The sequence below is a fragment of the Bison bison genome, unplaced genomic scaffold (genome assembly GCF_000754665.1).
Source record: "Bison bison bison isolate TAMUID 2011002044 unplaced genomic scaffold, Bison_UMD1.0 scf7180017864276, whole genome shotgun sequence".
Lineage (NCBI taxonomy): Eukaryota > Metazoa > Chordata > Mammalia > Artiodactyla > Bovidae > Bison > Bison bison.
The window spans coordinates 1-18,808 of record NW_011494848.1 but is presented as its reverse complement, the minus strand read 5'-3'; the positions used below and the strand labels follow the sequence as shown (position 1 = coordinate 18,808).

Genomic DNA, 18,808 nt, shown 5'->3' with positions numbered 1-18,808 from the left:
GAGTGCCGAAGAATTCATACTTTTGAACTGTGGTTTTGGAGAAGACTCTTGAGAGTCCTTTGGACTGCAAGGAGATCCAACCAGTCCATCCTAAAGGAAATTAGTCCTGGATATTCATTGGAAGGACTGATGCTGAAGCTGAAACTCCAATACTTTGGCCATCTCATGCAGAGAACTGACTCATTGGAAAAGACCCTGATGCTGGGAATGGTTGGAGGCAGATGTAGAAGGGATGACAGAGGATGAGATGGTTGGATGGCATCACCGACTCAATGGCCATGAGTTTGAGTAAGCTCCAGGAGTTGGAGATGGACAGGAAAGCCTGGCATGCTGCAGTCCATGGGGTCACAAAAGAGTCAGACACTACTGAGCAACATAACTGAACTTACATTAAATTATAATTTCCCTGAATACAGCTGAAAATGGGTGGGCTTTGATAAAGGACTGGAAGAGCTTTTGCCTATGCTGTATAGATTCTCATTGGAATGATTTCTGTTGCTTAATGTAGTGGGGAGAGCTGCTGCTTGAAGTCAGAAAACTTGAACTTGAATCCTGGCTCTGCCTGTATCTAAAAACTTCAATGGATTTTACTTTGAAGGCCTCAGTTTCCTCCTCTGTAAAGTAGGAAAAATAACACTTACCTTATTTATTACTTATCTGTGAGATTTTAAGGAAATAAATGATCTCTAAGAACTTTTTTTTTGTGTGTGTGTGTGTACACATTTAGTTTTATTGTAACAAAGCAACTTGTACACTTTTAACGTTTAAAACTGAGCATCATCTTTCCTTTCCAGTGAAACAAAAAGAAAAATTTAAAAATAAACAGGAACAAAATTACAATAGAGAATGTCAATTGCAAATAAGATCCTACAGGTTCTGCTGATTCTCCCATCGAGTGGCAGGGCTCAAGTCATCATTAGGAGAGAATTTTATTTTAAAAGTGTCATCTTAAACTGCAAGGATGTCCGTTAAACATCACAATTAAACATGCCAAAGAAGAAGCCATGTTGTCAAAATGCCCACTTAACCCACCCAAACATCTCAAACCCACCCTTTGCTGACCTTCTATAACCCCATTTTTTTAAGTTTTTTTTTTTCTTTTTTTAAACAAGAGAAAGTAGACAGATACATGTTGGTAAATGCTAACTGTCCATATTCACATAGAGACACAGTGTAATCTCTGAGCCCAATATACAGAGAAAGGAGGAAAAAAGCTAGAATTCTATGCACTACTACACAGGGGCCTAGCACCCTCCAGCTTCCAGCAGAGCTAAGGGAGCAGAAGGTTTTTCTTTTTTTCCCACAGAGCATGGTGGTGTTGATTCCATAGTTTTTGTTGAGACAGGAAGGGATAAAAATGAATTTGGAACAGAAAGGGGTAGAGATTCTTGTCCCACTGAATTCTGCTCAAGGTATTTCCCCCCCCAAATAAGTTGTGAACCATGGTATAAAGGAGAAAAGAGACCTCAAAAACAGGGCGACTGAGCACAAGAGGAGGAAAAAAAAAACAAAAAAAAGACTGCAACTTGCTCCCAGGGACTGGAGAAAATTAAAAAAGGTTGGAATCCATCAGTGTTCCATTAGTCATCTTCTCCTTCATCTTCCTCTCCTTCCTCCCCCTCATCATCATCTTCATCTTCTTCACCTTCATCCTCATCCCCTTCTTCATCAATGTCTTCCAATCCTTCTTCCTCTTCGTCATCGTCGTCATCCTCTTCTCCTTCCCCTTCCTCATCATCCATGTCAGGAACCAAGTAGTACTGTAATGGATTTGGCCAAATATCATCTTTGATGACCTCTCCTAACTCATCTGCACCTGCATCAGAATGATCAGTAAACCAGGTGAAGAAGCTTTCTGGTTCCTCATGCTGTCTCTTCCTGCTGGCTTTATTCTGTGTTTGACTTGATCGTTTCGTCAAATCCTTTCCAGATTTCCATTTGATTTCAGTGGACTTTGAAGATGGATCACCACTCTCATTCAGATGAAATTCTTTGGAGAGAATTTTATTTTCGAAGTAAGGGTTTTCATCAAAATACAAATCTATTCTGTAACCTGATTTAATGTCTTCAAATTCTGTCACTTCAACTCTTGTCAAATAATGCAGCGCCTCTTCATCCTCCTCCCCAAGCAGTGCAGACACTTGTGGATGGTTAACAAATGTTGTTACCCAAAAATTTGGGATTTTGGCGATCAATTCTGACCTCTTCTGAAAAAATGGTTGGCGGAGTTTGTTATATTTCTGTTCTACTTTCAAAATCTCCTCACTGGCTTGTTCATTAAGTCTGTCTATTTCATTTTGTACTTCATCAATATGTTCAATTGCTTCTTGCTTTTCTTTTTCTTCCTTCGGCAAGTTTGAAGAAGCAGATGCCTCGTCTGGCCTGGAGGCAGGAGTCGGCCTGGCCTTCTTCAGTTTCTTCGCTTGGGGTGGAAGAGAAGACTGGTGTTTGGGGGCCATGCTGGGGAAAAAAAGCCAAGAATCCTCCCAGGGGAAGAGAGAGGAACTGCGAGCTCAGAGAACTTCTATGAACTTTTAAAATGAGAACACAGCTAGTCTGGAGTGGTGCTGGATCAGTGATTAGGCTGACTTCTTGTTCTGGAGTTAACTGCTTGGGCAGGCTGAGGGCTCAGGGGAGGTCAGGAGGTTGATGAGATTAGCAACTTTACTAGTGCTGATCCATTCTTTTTTGTGTGTTTTGAAGGTTGCTCCCTGGCATTTGGAGGCAGAATTGGCCTGCTTCCTGGACTTGTACTTCTCAAATAATCATGAAGTTTGGGGATAGGAATGGAAGAAGTCTAGAACTTGGGAAAAAAGGATACCTGGGTAGAGATGACACCCTGTTATGCCCCATACACTGCAGAGTTGTTTCTCCTGTGAATGGGTTAGTAATAATAGCTATTTCTTATTAACGTGTGGAATAAAAATAGGGCTTCCCTGCTGGCTCAGACAGTAAAGAATCTGCCTGCAATGCGGGGAGACCCAGGTTCGATCCCTGGGTCAGGAAGATCCCCTGGAGAAGGGAATGCCTACCCACTCCAGTATTCTTGCCTGGAGAATTCCATGGACAGAGGCGCCTGGCAGCCGACAGCCCATGGGGTCGAAGAGAGTCGGACGCAACTGAGCGACTTTCACTTATTAACAAATGGTTGGATGGCATCACTGACTTGATGGACATGAGTTTGAGCAAGCTCCGGGAGTTGGTCATGGACAGGGAAGCCTGATGTGCTGCAGTCTGTGGGGTTGCAAAAATTCAGACACAACTGAATGACTGAACTGAACTGAACACTAATGGTGGTTCTTTGTTGAACATCCTTTGTCAGCCACATGCAGTGTTTGAAAACTTTCCTAGTGTTCCTGACATTGGAAGAGAGCAAACTCAGCCTGAAAATAGCCCAGAGAGTTAAACTTTATTTGAAGTCTGTTTGAAGTTTATCTTCAAAATTCATAAGATCAAAATTCATAAGAATTTTACCTTAAATCACCTTTATATAGTCGTTATTTTCTTTAAAATGAATAGTTTAAGGTGTTTGGTAGTTTTTTGTGTTTGGTAAAAAAAAATTAGCATTTCAAGAAAGTGCATCCTGTTTATTCAATGCTTTCATGTACCCTCTAGCGCATAGTTGAGTAGCCACAAAGGTCCCTTATCCAGTTTGAGAACTATGTTGTCATTATTTTATTTAATCCTTATTAAAATATATAAGTTTTGATAGATGTAGATATAAGTCAAGAAAGATGGAAAAACTTGTCCCTGTCACAGAGCCAGAGCATGATAGAGCCAGAATCACATCTAAGTTTGGATGCTCCATGTTAAGCACTGAGCTACATGTTGTCTGTGTTATTTACTGCCTATGGTTGTTTATATTTCTATAACCCTCACTGTTCTTGGGGCTTCTCTTATGGCTCAACTGGTAAAGAATCCGCCTGCAATGTGGGAGACCTGGGTTTGATCCCTGTGTTGGAAGGTCCTCTGGAGAAAGGAAAGGCTACCCACTCCAGTATTCTGGCCTGGGTATAGTCCACGGGGTCTCAGAGAGTCTGACGCTACTGAGCGACTTTGACTTTCACTGTTCTTGCAGGCACTCACTGTGTCCTCAGTGTTTAACCCAGTGCTTAACTCAGAATAAACTCTGAGTATTGACTGACTGAATGAATAAATGACTAAAGCACCAGGTCCCTAATAATGAAACTTTTTCAGAGATCCATTAAGTGTCTGGCAGATTGAACTCAGAGTTTAGAATAAACATTTTCGTTCTGAGACTCTCCTTCTAAAGCAGTGATTCAGTTAACGCTAAGCCAGTTCTTCTACACAGAAAGGAATATTTGTAGAGAACTCTAGATAAACAAGACTGTCCAGGAACTAATGTTCTCCCCTCCCTTCCCAGACATTTCTACTGAGCTTGAGAAAGCAGTATCGCAATTCACCTGTGACTCACTGACAGCTCCTAAGCCATCAGGAAAGTTATCTCAGAATTAGGTGGTTTTTTGTTTGTTTCCTTACCCTCTCATACATACACTCATACACACTCTCTCTTCTCCTTCCATGTACCCATCCATCCCTGACCAGTACCATCATGTACAGGTGTATTGTGGACAAAGCTTCAGAGTCATTGTCATAACGTTGTTGTTTTCTTAATGGCAGCTGGTTGTGAGTAGTCTGTGCATACTTTGGGAGATTGGTGAACCTCTGGTGCTAACTTGTCCTTTCTTCCAGAATGTATTGCCTGGAGCTCCTAGGAGAATTTCTCTTCTAAAAACCCACTGGCATTGCCCACTGATCTGAAGCATTTGGAATCTAGTCCTTCCTTAAAGAGAAATCTGTAGAAATCTGTTAGTAGTTGCTTTTAGGGGGATTTTGGAGGGTGGGGTGGGAAGGATTGTTTTTTGTTTGTTTGTTTAAAAGATGTAAGCAAAATGATATCCTGATAGAGTATCTCTTCTTAGGATTGAAGAGACTTTTCACAAAAGGTAGCCAACTGTGAGTTTTCAAAGATTGATACCTTCTAGCAGTGGCTTCTAAGTGTCCTCACCAGGCCTAAGAATTTGTTAGAAATGCAAATTCTTGAGCCCTACCCCAGATCTACTGAATTACAAACTCCAGAGCTTCCCCAGGAGTCTGTATTTTCACAAGCTCCCTAGGTGATTCTGATGCTCAAATCTGCCATTTAGTTAAATGTTTAATAAATAGTTTTTTCTTCTTTCCCAATTCAGTGATCTTGTCTAGGAATCTTGCCATCGTAAATGTCATAATTTCTCCAGGAAGTACCTTTTGGGTTCTGAACAGCTGTAGAAACAAAGGCAATGTGTTAGCTTGGAGACATGTCAGCTATGGCACCTGTGTCAGCTGTGACAGAAGTGGCTGGCCCCCTCCCAGACAGACTGGAAGGTCTATGAGCAAGCTGCTCAAATCCTGGACAGAGGAATAGAAGCTACAGTTTTCAGGAAGATGGCCAACAAGTCTACCTTTCCCCTATACATCTTAGGAAAACTAAATAATTGGCCCCAAAAAATGGCTTTAAAAGGACATATGTTGGGTGAGGTCAAAGGTGTGATTACTTGAAAATTGTTCAGCTGGTGGCGAAGGTACTTGAATTTAAGTGTCTAAATCAGATTTTTGCTGTTATCGCTCCCAGCAGGAAAAGAGGCAGAAAAATCAATAGCCCTTGGTCTTATTTAAGCTACAGAACCACACTTCTTGTTATCTCCAAAGTCCTCTGGCTGCCAGAGAGAGACGCTTGGGCCATCACTGTCACAACAAATGCTGCCAAGATTGTAAGTTTCTCCTTAGTTTTTTGAACTCTCTCATCTTAGACTTGCATGGCAGGGAGCCTGAAATCTTTGTGGCCCATGAGATAAGTGGGGGTGAGCAGCCAAGACCTATCTCCAAACCTTCCTTCCCTTTACCCTCCTTAGGATGGCCCCTGAGCTGGGAGAACTGAATTCAGAAGTGCAGACATGAGGGGTGGGCAGGTCCAATAGAGTTGGCCTGTTCTGAGCAACTCTGTTGTGATTTAGGTTACTGACAATTCTGTGTTTCCTGAGGAACGTGGAGGTCTTGAAGAAGTAGACTGAATAATTGATATTATTATAATCATTTTCATCATTTGAATACCCATTCTCTGCCAAGTCCAATGCCAGGTGTTTCTGATATAGCTTAACGATTGACCCCCTAATTTTGAATCTTATTAACTCTATCTCACACACTAGCAAAGTAATGCTCAAAATTCTCCAAGCCAGGCTTCAACAGTATGTGAACCGTGAACTTCCAGATCTTCAAGCTGGATTTTAAAAAGGCAGAGGAACCAGAGATCAAATTGCCAACATCTGCTGGATCATCGAAAAAGGAAGAGAGTTCCAGAAAAACATTTACTTCTGCTTTATTGACTATGCCAAGGCCTTTGACTGTGTGGATCACAATAAACTATGGAAAATTCTTTAAGAGATGGGACTACCAGACCACCTGACCTGCCTCCTGAGAAATCTGTATGCAGGTCAGTTAGAACTGGACATAGAACAACAGACTGGTTCCAAATAGGAAAAGAAGTACATCGAGGCTATATATTGTCACCCTGTTTATTTAACTTATATGCAGAGTACATCCTGCAAAATGCTGGGCTGGCTGAAGCATAAGCTGGAATCAAGATTGCCGGGAGAAATATCAATAACCTCAGATATGCAGATAACACCACCCTTATGGCAGAAAGTAAAGAGGAACTAAAGAGCCTCTTGATGAAAGTGAAAGAGGAGAGTGAAAAAGTTGGCTTAAAACTCAACATTCAGAAAACTAAGATCATAACATCTGGTCCCATCACTTCATGGGAAATAGATGGGGAAACAATGGAAATAGTGAGAGACTTTATTTTGAGGGGCTCTAAAATCACTGCAGATGGTTACTGCAGCCATGAAATTAAAAGATGCTTTCTCCTTGGAAGAAAAGGTATGACCAACCTAGACAGCATATTAAAAAGCAGAGGCATTACTTTACTAACAAAGGTCTGTCTAGTCAAAGCTACGGTTTTTCTAGTAGTCATGTATGGATGTGAGAGTTGGACTATAAGGAAAGCTGAGCACTGAAGAATTGATGCTTTTGAACTGTGGTGTTGGAGAAGACTCTTGAGAGTCCCTTGGACTGCAAGGACATCCAACCAGTCCATCCTAAAGGCGATCAGTCCTGGTTGTTCATTGGAAGGACTAATGTTGAAGCTGAAACTCCAATACTTTGGCCACCTGATGAGAAGAACTGACTCATTTGAAAAGACCCTGATGCTGGGAAAGGTTGAAGGCAGGAGGAGAAGGGGATGACAGAGGATGAGATGGTTGGATGGTATCACTGACATGATGGACATGAGTTTGAGTAAGCTCCGGGAGTTGGTGATGGACAGAGAAGCCTGGCGTGCTGCAGTCCATGGGGTCACAAAGAGTCGGACACGACTGAGCGACTGAACTGAACTGAGCTCTATCATTTGATTACGCTGTACCACATATAAATGCCTGAAGATGCTACTGGAAGACTTGACTGATGGTAGTTTAAACAAATAAAAGTATATTTTTCTCACATAAAAAAAATCTGGAGGTCAGTGGCAGATGGCATTGATTTATTAGGTCTGTGATTTCAAGACTGGTATCCCCTGAATCTTTTCGCTTTTTCTGCTTGTTCTAGGATGACTGCTATAGTTGTAGGCGTCACCTCTGTGACCGAGGTTGAAAAAAGGTGATGGAATATTGAAATACTTGTCCTTTTACTAGAAAAACAATGGCTTTCTCACAAGTTCCCCAGGAGACTTATGTGTTTATTTCCTTGATCAGAACTGGGCCACTTGGCTAGTCCTAAGGAATAGGAAGGCTGAGAAAGTGGGTACTTTACCAGCCTCAGGAGGGCGGAGGGGGTTGGAAATGGGCATTGAGTTAGCCAGCCCATGGTCTACCAAAATGACCTGGATGAGTAAGTTAGCTTCTCTAGTTGGTTTCCTCATCTATAAAATAATGGTAAGAGTGGAACCTACCTCATGAAGGGGTTATGAAAATTAAATGAGATCAATGTAAAGTATTCAGTAGCATGATACTTGACACACAGTAAGTAATAGTATTATTTTTATTGCTATTATTATTATCACCTCAATTCTGCAAAGTTATTATTTTTCCATTTTAAATGAGGAAGCCAAAGCTCAGTAAGTGGAAATAATAGTTTGCCTCGTGCTTGCTTAGGCAGCACATATACTAAAATTGGAACAATACAGAGATTAGCATGGTGCCTACGCAAGGATGACATTCAAATTTGTGAAGCCTTCCATATTTTTTTAAAAAGATAGTTTGCCTAAATTCACAGAATTCAAAATGATGAAACAGATTAGAACCGATATCTGCATCTAAAGTCCATGCTCCTTTTTCTGCAGTGGCAGTTGAGTCAGCAGAGAAATGGTGGTTAGCTGGTAGGTTCTTTTTGGCTAGACGCATGGCATCAGCCATATGGGCTGTGTGATTAGGGAAGGAGGGAGACTAAAAATAGAGTAGATTTGCACCTCCTAGAATAATGGAAATAAAAACAAAAATAAACAAGTGGGACCTAATTAAACTTAAAAGCTTTTGCACAGCAAAGGAAATTGTAAACAAGGTAAAAAGATGACCCTCAGAATGGGAGAAAATAATAGCAAATGAAACAGCTGGCAAAGGATTAATTTCAAAAATATATAACCAGCTCATACAACTCAATACCAGAAAAACAAAAATCCAATCAAAAAGTGGGCAAAAGACCTAAACAGACATTTCTCCAAAGAAGACATACAGATGGCTGATAAACACATGAAGAGATGTTCAGTGATGCTCATTATTAGAGAAATGCAAATCAAAACTACAATGACATATCACCTCACACCAATCAGAATGGCCATCATCAAAAAAAATTCACAAACAAGTTCTGGAGAGGGTGTGGAGAAAAAGAGAACCCTCTTGCACTGCTGGTGGGAGTGTAAATTAATACAGCTACTATGAAAGACAGTATAGAGATTCCTTTAAAAAACTAAGACTGGAACTGTCATATGACCCAGCAATCCCACTTCTAGGCTTATACCCTGAGGAAACCAAAACTGAAAAAGATACATGTACCCCAGTGTTCGTTGGAGCACTATTTACACTAGCTAGGACATGGAAGCAACCTAGATGTCCATTGACAGATGAATAGATAAAGAAACTGGTGTGTGTGTGTTAGTTGCTTAATCGTCGGTCCAACTCTCTGTAACCCCATGGACTGTAGCCCACCAGGCTCCTCTAAGAAGCTGTGGTACATATATACAATGGAATACTACTCACCCATAAAATGAAACACATTTGAGACAGTTCTAATGAGGTGAATGAACCTAGAGCCTATTATAGAGAGTGAAGTCAGTCAGAAAGAGAAAAACAGATATCATGTATTAACACATATATATGGAATCTAGAAAGATGGAACTGATGAACCTGTTCACAGGGCAGCAGTTGAGATGCAGACATAGAAAACAGACTTACGGACAAGGGCAGGGAAGAGGAAGGAGAAGGTGAGATGAATGGAGAGAGTAGCATGTAAGTATACACACTTCCATATGTAAAATATAGATAGCCAATGGAAATTTACTCTATGACTCAGGGAACTCAAACTCGGGCTCTGTAACAACCTAGAGGGGTGGGAAAGGGTAGGAGATGGGAGGGAGATTCAAGAGGAAGGGGACATACGTACACCTATGGCTAATTCATGTTGATGTATGGCAGAAATAAAATATTGTAAACCAATCATCAATCAATTAAAAAAAAAAGAGTGTGTTTGGATAGTGAGATCACAAACAGAAGCCCCTGCTGGGACATATAAAGACCAAGAGAAATATGACTGAAGAGATCATCATTGGATTGATACTAGATCCACAATATTGAGGGATGAGTATTTGAGAAAAATGGAAATATAATTTAATAAGAGCTTTAAGAAAAGCCAGTTATAAGAGTAGCTAGAGGAACTTCCCTGATGGTCCAGTGGTTAAGAATCCACCTGCCAATGCAGGGGACATGAGTTCGATTCCATGGGATCTTCCTAGGAAGATCCTACAAGCCTCTGTGACTAAGCCCATGGGCCACAACTACTGAACCTGATGCCCTAGAGCCTGTGCTCCACAACTAGAGATGCCACCACAGTGAGAAGCCTGCATACTGCAACTGGGCCATAGCCCCCACCTGAAACTAGAGAAAGCTCAAGCCCAGAAATGAAGACCCATTTAAAATGCACAAAAGGTTGTAATACACAATATACACAGCTGCACACAAAAAGTTTCCTGTATTCAAAGGCATCACTGACTCAATGGACATGAGTTTGAGCAAGTTCAGGGAGTTGATGATGAACCAGGAAACCTGGCGTGCTGCAGTCAATGGGGTCACAAAGTCGGACACAACTGAGCTTCTGAACTGAACTGAAAGCATAATGACTGATTCAATGTTTCTACAAAAAAACACACTAAGATGGCTTTTGTCTAGCCTTTGCTTGGCCAAATAGCGATAGGTCTACTCACCTGGAGCCAGGTAAGGGAAAGGAAAAGCAGGACTGAGGGACATGATTGAAGACTGAGAAGCTTTTCATTAAGTAGTTTGAAAATCTACAGGAAATGCAACCATTTCCAAAATGGGTGGGGGACTAACATTTATTAAAGCACTTACTGCTCTGTGCCAAGTATTTATGCTAGGTATTTTGCATGCTACCTCTGTTAATTTTGAATCCACACTGCCTTCCTTCAGAGCCCCTGTTCTTCCTAGTGGATTATGATGGCTACCATAGGATGTCCAGAGCAGGAAACTCCTTCTCCTGACTGTCAGTAGGAATATTGAAATGGGTGTCTACAAAGCAAGTTCAGGACTTCTCTGCTTTCTTCCCTAGCCACTCACATGCAGATACAGGAGAAGGAAAAAGAGGCACTGGTCCCAACATAAACTGTTGTTCAGTCGCTCAGTTGTGTCCAGCTCTTTGGACACAACATGCCAGGCTTCCATGTCCTTCACTATCTCCCAGAGTTTGAGTCAGTGATGCCGTCTAGCCATTTCATCCTCTGTCAGCCCCTTCTCCTCTTGCCCTCAATCTTTCCTAGCATCAGGGTCTTTTCCAGTGAGTCAGCTCTTTGCATCAAGTGGCCAGAGTATTGGAGCTTCAGCATCAGTCCTTCCAATGAATATTCAGGGTTGATTTCCTTTAGGATTGACTGATTTGCTCTCCTTGCTATCTAAGGACTCCAGCACCACAGTTTGAAAGCATCAGTTCTTTGGCGCTTAGCCTTCTTTATGGTCCGACTCTTACATCCATACATGACTCAAAAAACATACACCAAACAATTAAATAAATTAGTCTTTTTTAAAAAAATACCAAAACAAAGGCTCTGAGAGTTGATTTGCTCAAAGTCACAGAGCTAATAAGTAAAAGAGCTGGGATTTGAGTCTAGGTCTACCTGTAAATGAAGCTCCTGCTCTCTCTAAAACTGTGCAGTTTGTCTGAGTTTGACACCTCCTCTAAATGTCCACAACAGTGTTACTTGTTTGAATCAAAAGTAGGGGAAGGTATATGGTCTGAACAAAAATAACACTCTACTTAAAAGTCTCTCTTGTAACTAACTCAGAATTGCAGCAGCCTCTGCAATCCAGAAGCCAGACCAAATTGGAGGGAAAGGAAGTCAGGTTAGTTGCTAAAATTCTTTTTGTCCTTCTTTCCAGTTCTCCTGCAGCTCTTTGTATTTTCCTCTTTGACAGCCTTTATTGGAAGATACCGAATACCAGGGTTACTTAAGTGTTTGTCTTTCTCATAGAGGAAAAGAGATCATAGAGGGCAAAGATTGTCTTTTCATTTTGCACTTGTTGTAGTACCTAAAGTGTAATAAGTGTTAAAGTACTTATTTATTTAATTGAGTTGACCATGTCTTGTTTATTAGCTCACTTTTGAAGGCAATCCCTCAGGTATTAACTTTTAATATATACACAATTCCAAAAAGGTTGAATTTCTGGCCTTCTAGCCTACAGCACTGGGAAAGGGCTAGCAAAGAAAGTCTAAAAGGATGCCGGCTTCAGGATGATAAAATGAATGTAAGAGTGTTAACTACCTGAGCATAAATAAAGATGCTTTAGATCTATGCCCGTAATTTCTTTCATGTTTCAGGAGGAGAAATGTCTTTCCTTCATTAGAAATGAAAAATTCCTCTATCTCCTCCTACTTCTTCAGGCCGTCATAGCCACTCTGTTCCTTTACTATCAACATTTTTACTTATGTTTTAACACAACCTACATGAAATTAAAAGACATTTACTCCTTGGAAGAAAAGTTATGACCAACCTAGATAGCATATTGAAAAGCAGAGACATTACTTTGTCAACAAAGGTCCATCTAGTCAAGGCTATGGTTTTTCCAGTGGTCATGTATGGATGTGAGAGTTGGACTGTGAAGAAAGCTGAGCGCCAGAAGAATTGATGCTTTTGAACTATGGTTGTGGAGAAGACTCTTGAGAGTCCCTTGGACTGCAAGGAGATCCAACCAGTCCATTCTGAAGGAGATCAGCCCTGGGTGTTCTTTGAAAGAAATGATGCTAAAGTTGAAACTCCAGTACTTTGGCCACCTCATGTGAAGAGTTGACTCCTTGGAAAAAACTCTGTTGCTGGGAGGGATCAGGGGCAGGAGGAAAAGGGGACGACAGAGGATGAGATGGCTGGATGGCATCACCGACTCGATGGATGTGAGTTTGAGTGAACTCCGGGAGATGGTGATGGACAGGGAGGCCTGGCGTGCTGCGATTCATGGGGTCGCAAAGAGTCGGACATGACTGAGAGACTGAACTGAACTGAACTGTTCCAATAGCTTCACTAAATCTGCTCTGTGTCCAATTAAAAAGCAGATATTGTCATAGTGAATTTTTTTTTAAAGATTCAAGAATTTAATATCTATAGGAGATATATTTTAGATTCAAAGATATAAAAAGTTGAAAGTAAAGAATGGAAGAAGATGATGTAACAGGAACCATAAGATAGCTAGGGTGGGTATACTATTATCAGACAGAATAGCCTTTAAAATAACAATAACCATAATGTTACTAGAGTTAATGAAGGACATTTTATAATAACGAAGGAGTCATTCATGAAGGTAAAACAGTTATAAATATATACTTCATAACAGAGCCCCAAAATACATGAAATAAAAGCTAACAGAAATGAAGGCAAAAGATGGTTCAACAGTAGTAGTGGAAGACTTCAGTACATCTCTTTCAATAATGGATTAAACAACTATGCAAAAGATCAACAAAGAAATAGAAGACTTAAACAGCACTGTACACCAGCTACACCTAACAGATATCTGTAGGACACCCCAACAACAGGCTTTGACAGTCAGAAGAATTTAATTATTTTCCAGAACACATATAACCTTCTCCAGGATAGACTATGTGCTAGGCCATAAAACAACTCTCATTTAAAAGAGTGAACTCATACAGATTATGTTCTTCAATCACAGTGGATTGGAATTATAAATCAATAATAAGTTTAGAATTTAGTGACAATTAAATAACATGCTCCTGAATAATCAGTGGGCCAAAGAAGAAATCGCAAGGGAAACTAGAAAATAGCTGGAGATGAGTGAAATACACCTGACCAAGACTTATAGGACATAGCTAAAGTAGTGCTTAGAAGGAAATTTGTAGCTATAAAAGCCTGTATTAAAAATGAAGAATAACCTCAACTCAGTAACCTAACTTCTCACCTTAACACTCTGGCAGGGGAAAAGAGCAGACTAAACCTTAAGCAAGATGAGGAAATAATAAAGATTAGAGCAAAAATCAGTGAAATTAAAAAAATTTTTAAATCAATAAACCAAAAGTTGTTTCTTTAAAAAGAGCAACAAAATTAACAAACTTTTATCTAGACTGATTAAGAATAAAAGAGAGAAGACTTAAATTACTAAAATCAGGAATGATATAGGGAGCATTACTACTGACTTTACAGAAATAAGGATTCTAAGGGAATACTATGAACAGTTGTATGACAACAGATCAGATATCTAGGTGAAATGGACAAATTGTATATGGTTCATGACTTAATAATGATGGTTTGACTTGGGATTTTTCACCTTTGCAATGGTGTGAGAGTGGTACATATTCAGATTTTGAATTCTGACGTTTTCCTGAGCGAGCAACATGCAGTGTTGTAGTTTCTCATGATGCTGGGCAGCAGCAACGAGCAGCAACTCCCAGTCAGCCACATAATCATATGGATAACAACCAACACACTTAAAACCATTCTGTACCCACACACCATTCTGTTTTCAACTTTGAATATAATATTCAATAAATAAAATATGTAATACTTTATTATAAAACAGGCTTTTGTGTTAGATGATTTTGTCCATCTATAGGCTAATGTAAGTGTTCCAAGCATATTTAATTGTAGGCTAGGTTACACTATCATGTTTGGTAGATTAGGTACGTTAAATACATTTTCAACTTATAATATTTTCAACTTATCAGGACGTAACCCCATCTTAAGTCAGGGAAGATCTGTACTAGAAAGACAAACAACCAACCAACAAACATCCCATAAAGAAAAGCCCGGGACAGATAGCTTCATTGGTGAGTTCTAACAAATACTTAAATGAGAATTAACACTAACCCTCCTCAGACTCCTCCAAAAAATAGAAGAGGGGGGAATCATTCTATAAGGCAAATATTGTCCTGATACCAAAACCAGACAAAAACATCATAAGAAAACTACAGACCAATATCCCATAAATGTGAAAGTCCTTAAAAAGATACTAGCAAAATGAGCAATAACTTATAGAAATGGTTATATTATATACTACAGCCAAGTGGGATTTATCCCATAGGTGCAAGAGCCACTCATAATAGGAAAATCAATCAGTGCAACACATCATATTAAAACATTAAAGGACAGAACTCACATAATCATCTCTATAGATGAAGAAAAAGCTTTTGACAAACTCTGATACCCTTTCATTATTTAAGAAAACAAAGAAATAAACAAGCACGTCAGCAAACTAGGAATAGAAGGAACTTCCTCAGCCTGATAAAGGACATCTGTGAAAACCCATGGCTATCATCATACTTAACAGAAAAGGACTGAATGCTTTCCCCGTAACATTGTGAACAGGACAAGGATGTCCAGTCTCATCACATCTATTGAACATTGTGCTGGAGGTTTTAACCAGGGCAGCTGGGCAAGAAAATGAAATAAAAAGTCATCCAGATTGGAAAAGAAGAATTAAAACTGTATTTGCAGGTGAAGCAATCTTACATAGAGAAAATTCTGAGGAATCCATGCAAAAACTGTTAGAACTAGTAAATGTGTTCAATAGGGTTGCAAGATACAAGATCAATACACAGAAGTCAATCTATTCAATTGTAGTAGACAATCCAAAAATGAAATTATGAAGCAATTCTGTTTATAATAGCATCAAACAAAAAAGGAATAAATTTAACAAAAGCATAAAACTGTGTACTCTGAAAACTGTAAAACATTCTTGAAAGAAATTATAAATCTAAATAATTAGAAAAATGCCCCATATTCATGAATTGAAAGATTTAATATTTTTAAGATGGTGATATTTTCCCAGTTGATCTCCAGATTCAACACAATCCCTATCAAAATCCCAGCTGACTTATTTGCATATTTTGACAAGCTGTTCCTGAAATCACATGGAAATTCAAAGGATCCATATTAGCCAAAACAGTCTTGAAAAAGAATAAATTTGGAAGACCCACACTTCCCAATTTCCCAGAGTTATTAAAAAGCTACAGTAATCAAGACAGCATGGTTCAGGCATAAGGATAGACATATGGATCACTGGAATTGTATTGACTATCCAGAAATAAGCCCTTGCATTTACAGTCAGTGACTGTGTAACAAGGGTACCAAAAACAATTCAGTGGAGGAAAGAATAGTCTTTTCAACATATGGTGCTGGAACAACTAGATATCCACATATGAAGGAATGAAATAGGACCCCTGCTGTACACCATGTGCAAAAATTAACTCAAAATCGTTCAAAGACCTAAATATAAGAGCTATAAAATTCTTATAAGAAAACTTGGAGATAAATCTTTGTGACCTTAGATTTGTCAAGGGTTTCTTAGATATGACACCAGTAGTACAAGGAGCCAAAGGAAAAAAATATGTAAATTGGATTTCATTAAAGTTAAAAAAAGTTTGTACTTCAAAGGACACCATCAAGAAAGCAAACAGACCGTCCACATATTTGGGATAAAATATTTGTAAATTACCTAATAAGGGACTTATACCTGTGTCTATATGTCAAGAACTCTTACAACTCAGTAATAAAAAAATAACCCAATTAAGAAATTTACAAAGAATCTGAATAGGCAGTTATCCAAAGATGATGTACAAATGGCTGATAAACGTTTATAGGAGATGTTTAACATTGATCATCAGGGAAATGCTGGTTCAAAACTACAGTGAGATTCTGCTTAATACCCTTAAAGTGGCTATAATTAAAAAGGCAGGTATTAATAAGTGTTGGCAAGCATATGGAGAAATTAAAACTCTCATATACTGCCTCTGGGAATGTAAATTTGGTAGAGCCATTTTGGAAAACAGTTTGGCTGTTCCTCAGGTGATTTCCTATCTCTATGGCCTTGCTTATACTGTTCTTTTTATTTGGGAATGCCAATCCTTTTATCTTTGCCTGTCAGAATCCTGCCTGTCCCACAAAGCCCAGCTCAGTTTACAATTTCCCAAGCCTATAGTCTTAGAAACAGATTCTGCTAGGTTGTGTGTCTCTTTTTAGTATTACAAAATTGCTTTTCACAATGCTTTTACTGATTCCCATTGTTTCAGATTCTTCCTAACATTAGATACTGTCAGACTTATTTGTTAATGTTTGTTAGTCTGATAGGTTTGAAGTAATATTATATCCCATCTACTTGTGTTTTGCTGATTACTAGTATCTTTGAACATCTTTTTCTTTTCTACTCCATCTCCCGAGTCATTTGAGTGATTTTTTTTCTGTGAATTGCATGATGAGATTCTGTTGGTTTATTTTCATTTTCTTATTGATTAATATGAGTTCTTTCTTCTGGATACTAGTTCTTTTTTCAGTTCAGTTCAGTCGCTCAGTCGTGTCCAACTCTGTGACCCCATGGACTGCAGCATGCCAGGCCTCCCTGTCCATCACCAACTCCTGGAGTTCACTCAAACTCATGTCCATTGATGCCATCCAATCATTTAACCATCTCATCCTCTATCATCCCCTTCTCCTCCCACCTTCAATCTTTCCTAGCATCAGGGTCTTTTCCAATGAGTCAGTTCTTTGCATCAGGTGGCCACAAGTATTCGAGTTTCAGCTTCAGCATCCGTCCTTCTAATGAATATTCAGGACTGATTTCCTTTAGGATGGACTGGTTGAACCTCCTTGCCATCCAAGGGAGTCTCAAGAGTCTTCTCCAACACCACAGTTGAGAATCATCAGTTTTTTTTTTAGATGTGTGATAAATATATTTTCTCACTCCGTGCTTCTTTTTTTAACTGTTTACATTATTATTATATATTATAATAGCATCTTGTCATACAGATTTAAATTTTGAGAAGTTAAATTTATCAACCTTTTATAGTTTTTTGTTTGTTTTGGTCTCATCTAAGAAATACTTTGTAATCCCAGGGTCAAACTGATATTCTACTGTTTTTTTCTAATAGTTTTTAAACCTTTTATTTCTTTAATTTAGGTCTTACATCTTTCTGGAATTGGAGAAGTGTGGGGTGGATCTAATATTTTTTTCTTCACATGGAAAACCAAGTATCCCAGTAAATTTTACTGAATCTGAGCAAGATTCTTCCCTTTACCAGATCTTGTGAAACACAACAGTGAAATGAAAGACTGAATTCATCTGGAAGGGAAAGGGATTCATGCACCAAATCATCAATTTGCAAAATTTCAACTGCTTTTTTCTCTCTTTTAAAAAAGAAGTTCAGGAGGAGCCGAGATGGCGGAGGAGTAGGACGGGGAGAACACTTTCTCCCCCACAAATTCATTAAAAGAGCATTTAAATGTGGAGTAAATTCCACAAAACAACTTCTGAATGCCGGCAGAGGACATCAGGCACCCAGAAAAGCAATCCAACTCTTCGAAAGGAGGTAGGAAAAAATATAAAAGACAAAAAAAGAGACAAAAGAGGGAGGGACGGAGTTCCGTCCTGGGAAGGGAGTCTTAAAAAGAGAGAAGTTTCCAAACACCAGGAAACCTTCTCACTGCCGAATCTGTGCCAAGCTTTGGAAGCACAGAGGGCAATATAACAGGAAGAAAAAATAAATACACAATTAAAACTCGAAGATTGCGAGTCCTACGGTAACTCCCCCAGCGGAGAAGCAGCGCAGACGCCTGCACGTGCCATTAGCAAGCGGGGGCTGGGCAGGGAGGCGCAGCGCGGGCTGCATCGCTTAGAGTAAGAATCTGGCCTGAATACCCTGAGCACTATCTGAGCGAAATAATTTGGGCTAGCAAACCAGACTGTGGGATATCTACCACGCGAAAAGCCAGCCCCAACCTAAGACACCGCCAGGCCCGCGCACGGAACAAAGAATTGATCAGAGATACCTGGCTGCAGACCTTCCCCCTCTGGTGACAGGCAGCCAGAGCCGGAAGGGGGCAATTGCAGCCCCAGAGAGACATTATCTATAAAACTGTAAGCAGGCTTCTTTGCTAACTAAAACTTTTTGGGGGTCTGGACGGTTAACATCTGCCTGAGAAGGTGCACCGGTTTTACACCCAGATAACCGAGTGGCGGGGAGGCGATAAGTCGCAGCATTG

The 18,808-nt window shown here is 39.7% G+C and overlaps 1 protein-coding gene across 1 annotated transcript; it reads right to left on the bottom strand.

Annotated features, from left to right (window-relative positions):
- Nucleotides 1-717: 717 nt before the first annotated feature.
- LOC104995101 (protein SET-like) lies at nucleotides 718-2,570 on the bottom strand. The gene has a single exon (XM_010848837.1). It carries the CDS (start codon nucleotides 2,457-2,459, stop codon nucleotides 1,581-1,583), a length of 879 nt encoding a protein of 292 aa, XP_010847139.1. The 5' UTR covers nucleotides 2,460-2,570; the 3' UTR covers nucleotides 718-1,580.
- Between the last annotated feature and the right edge of the window lie 16,238 nt (nucleotides 2,571-18,808).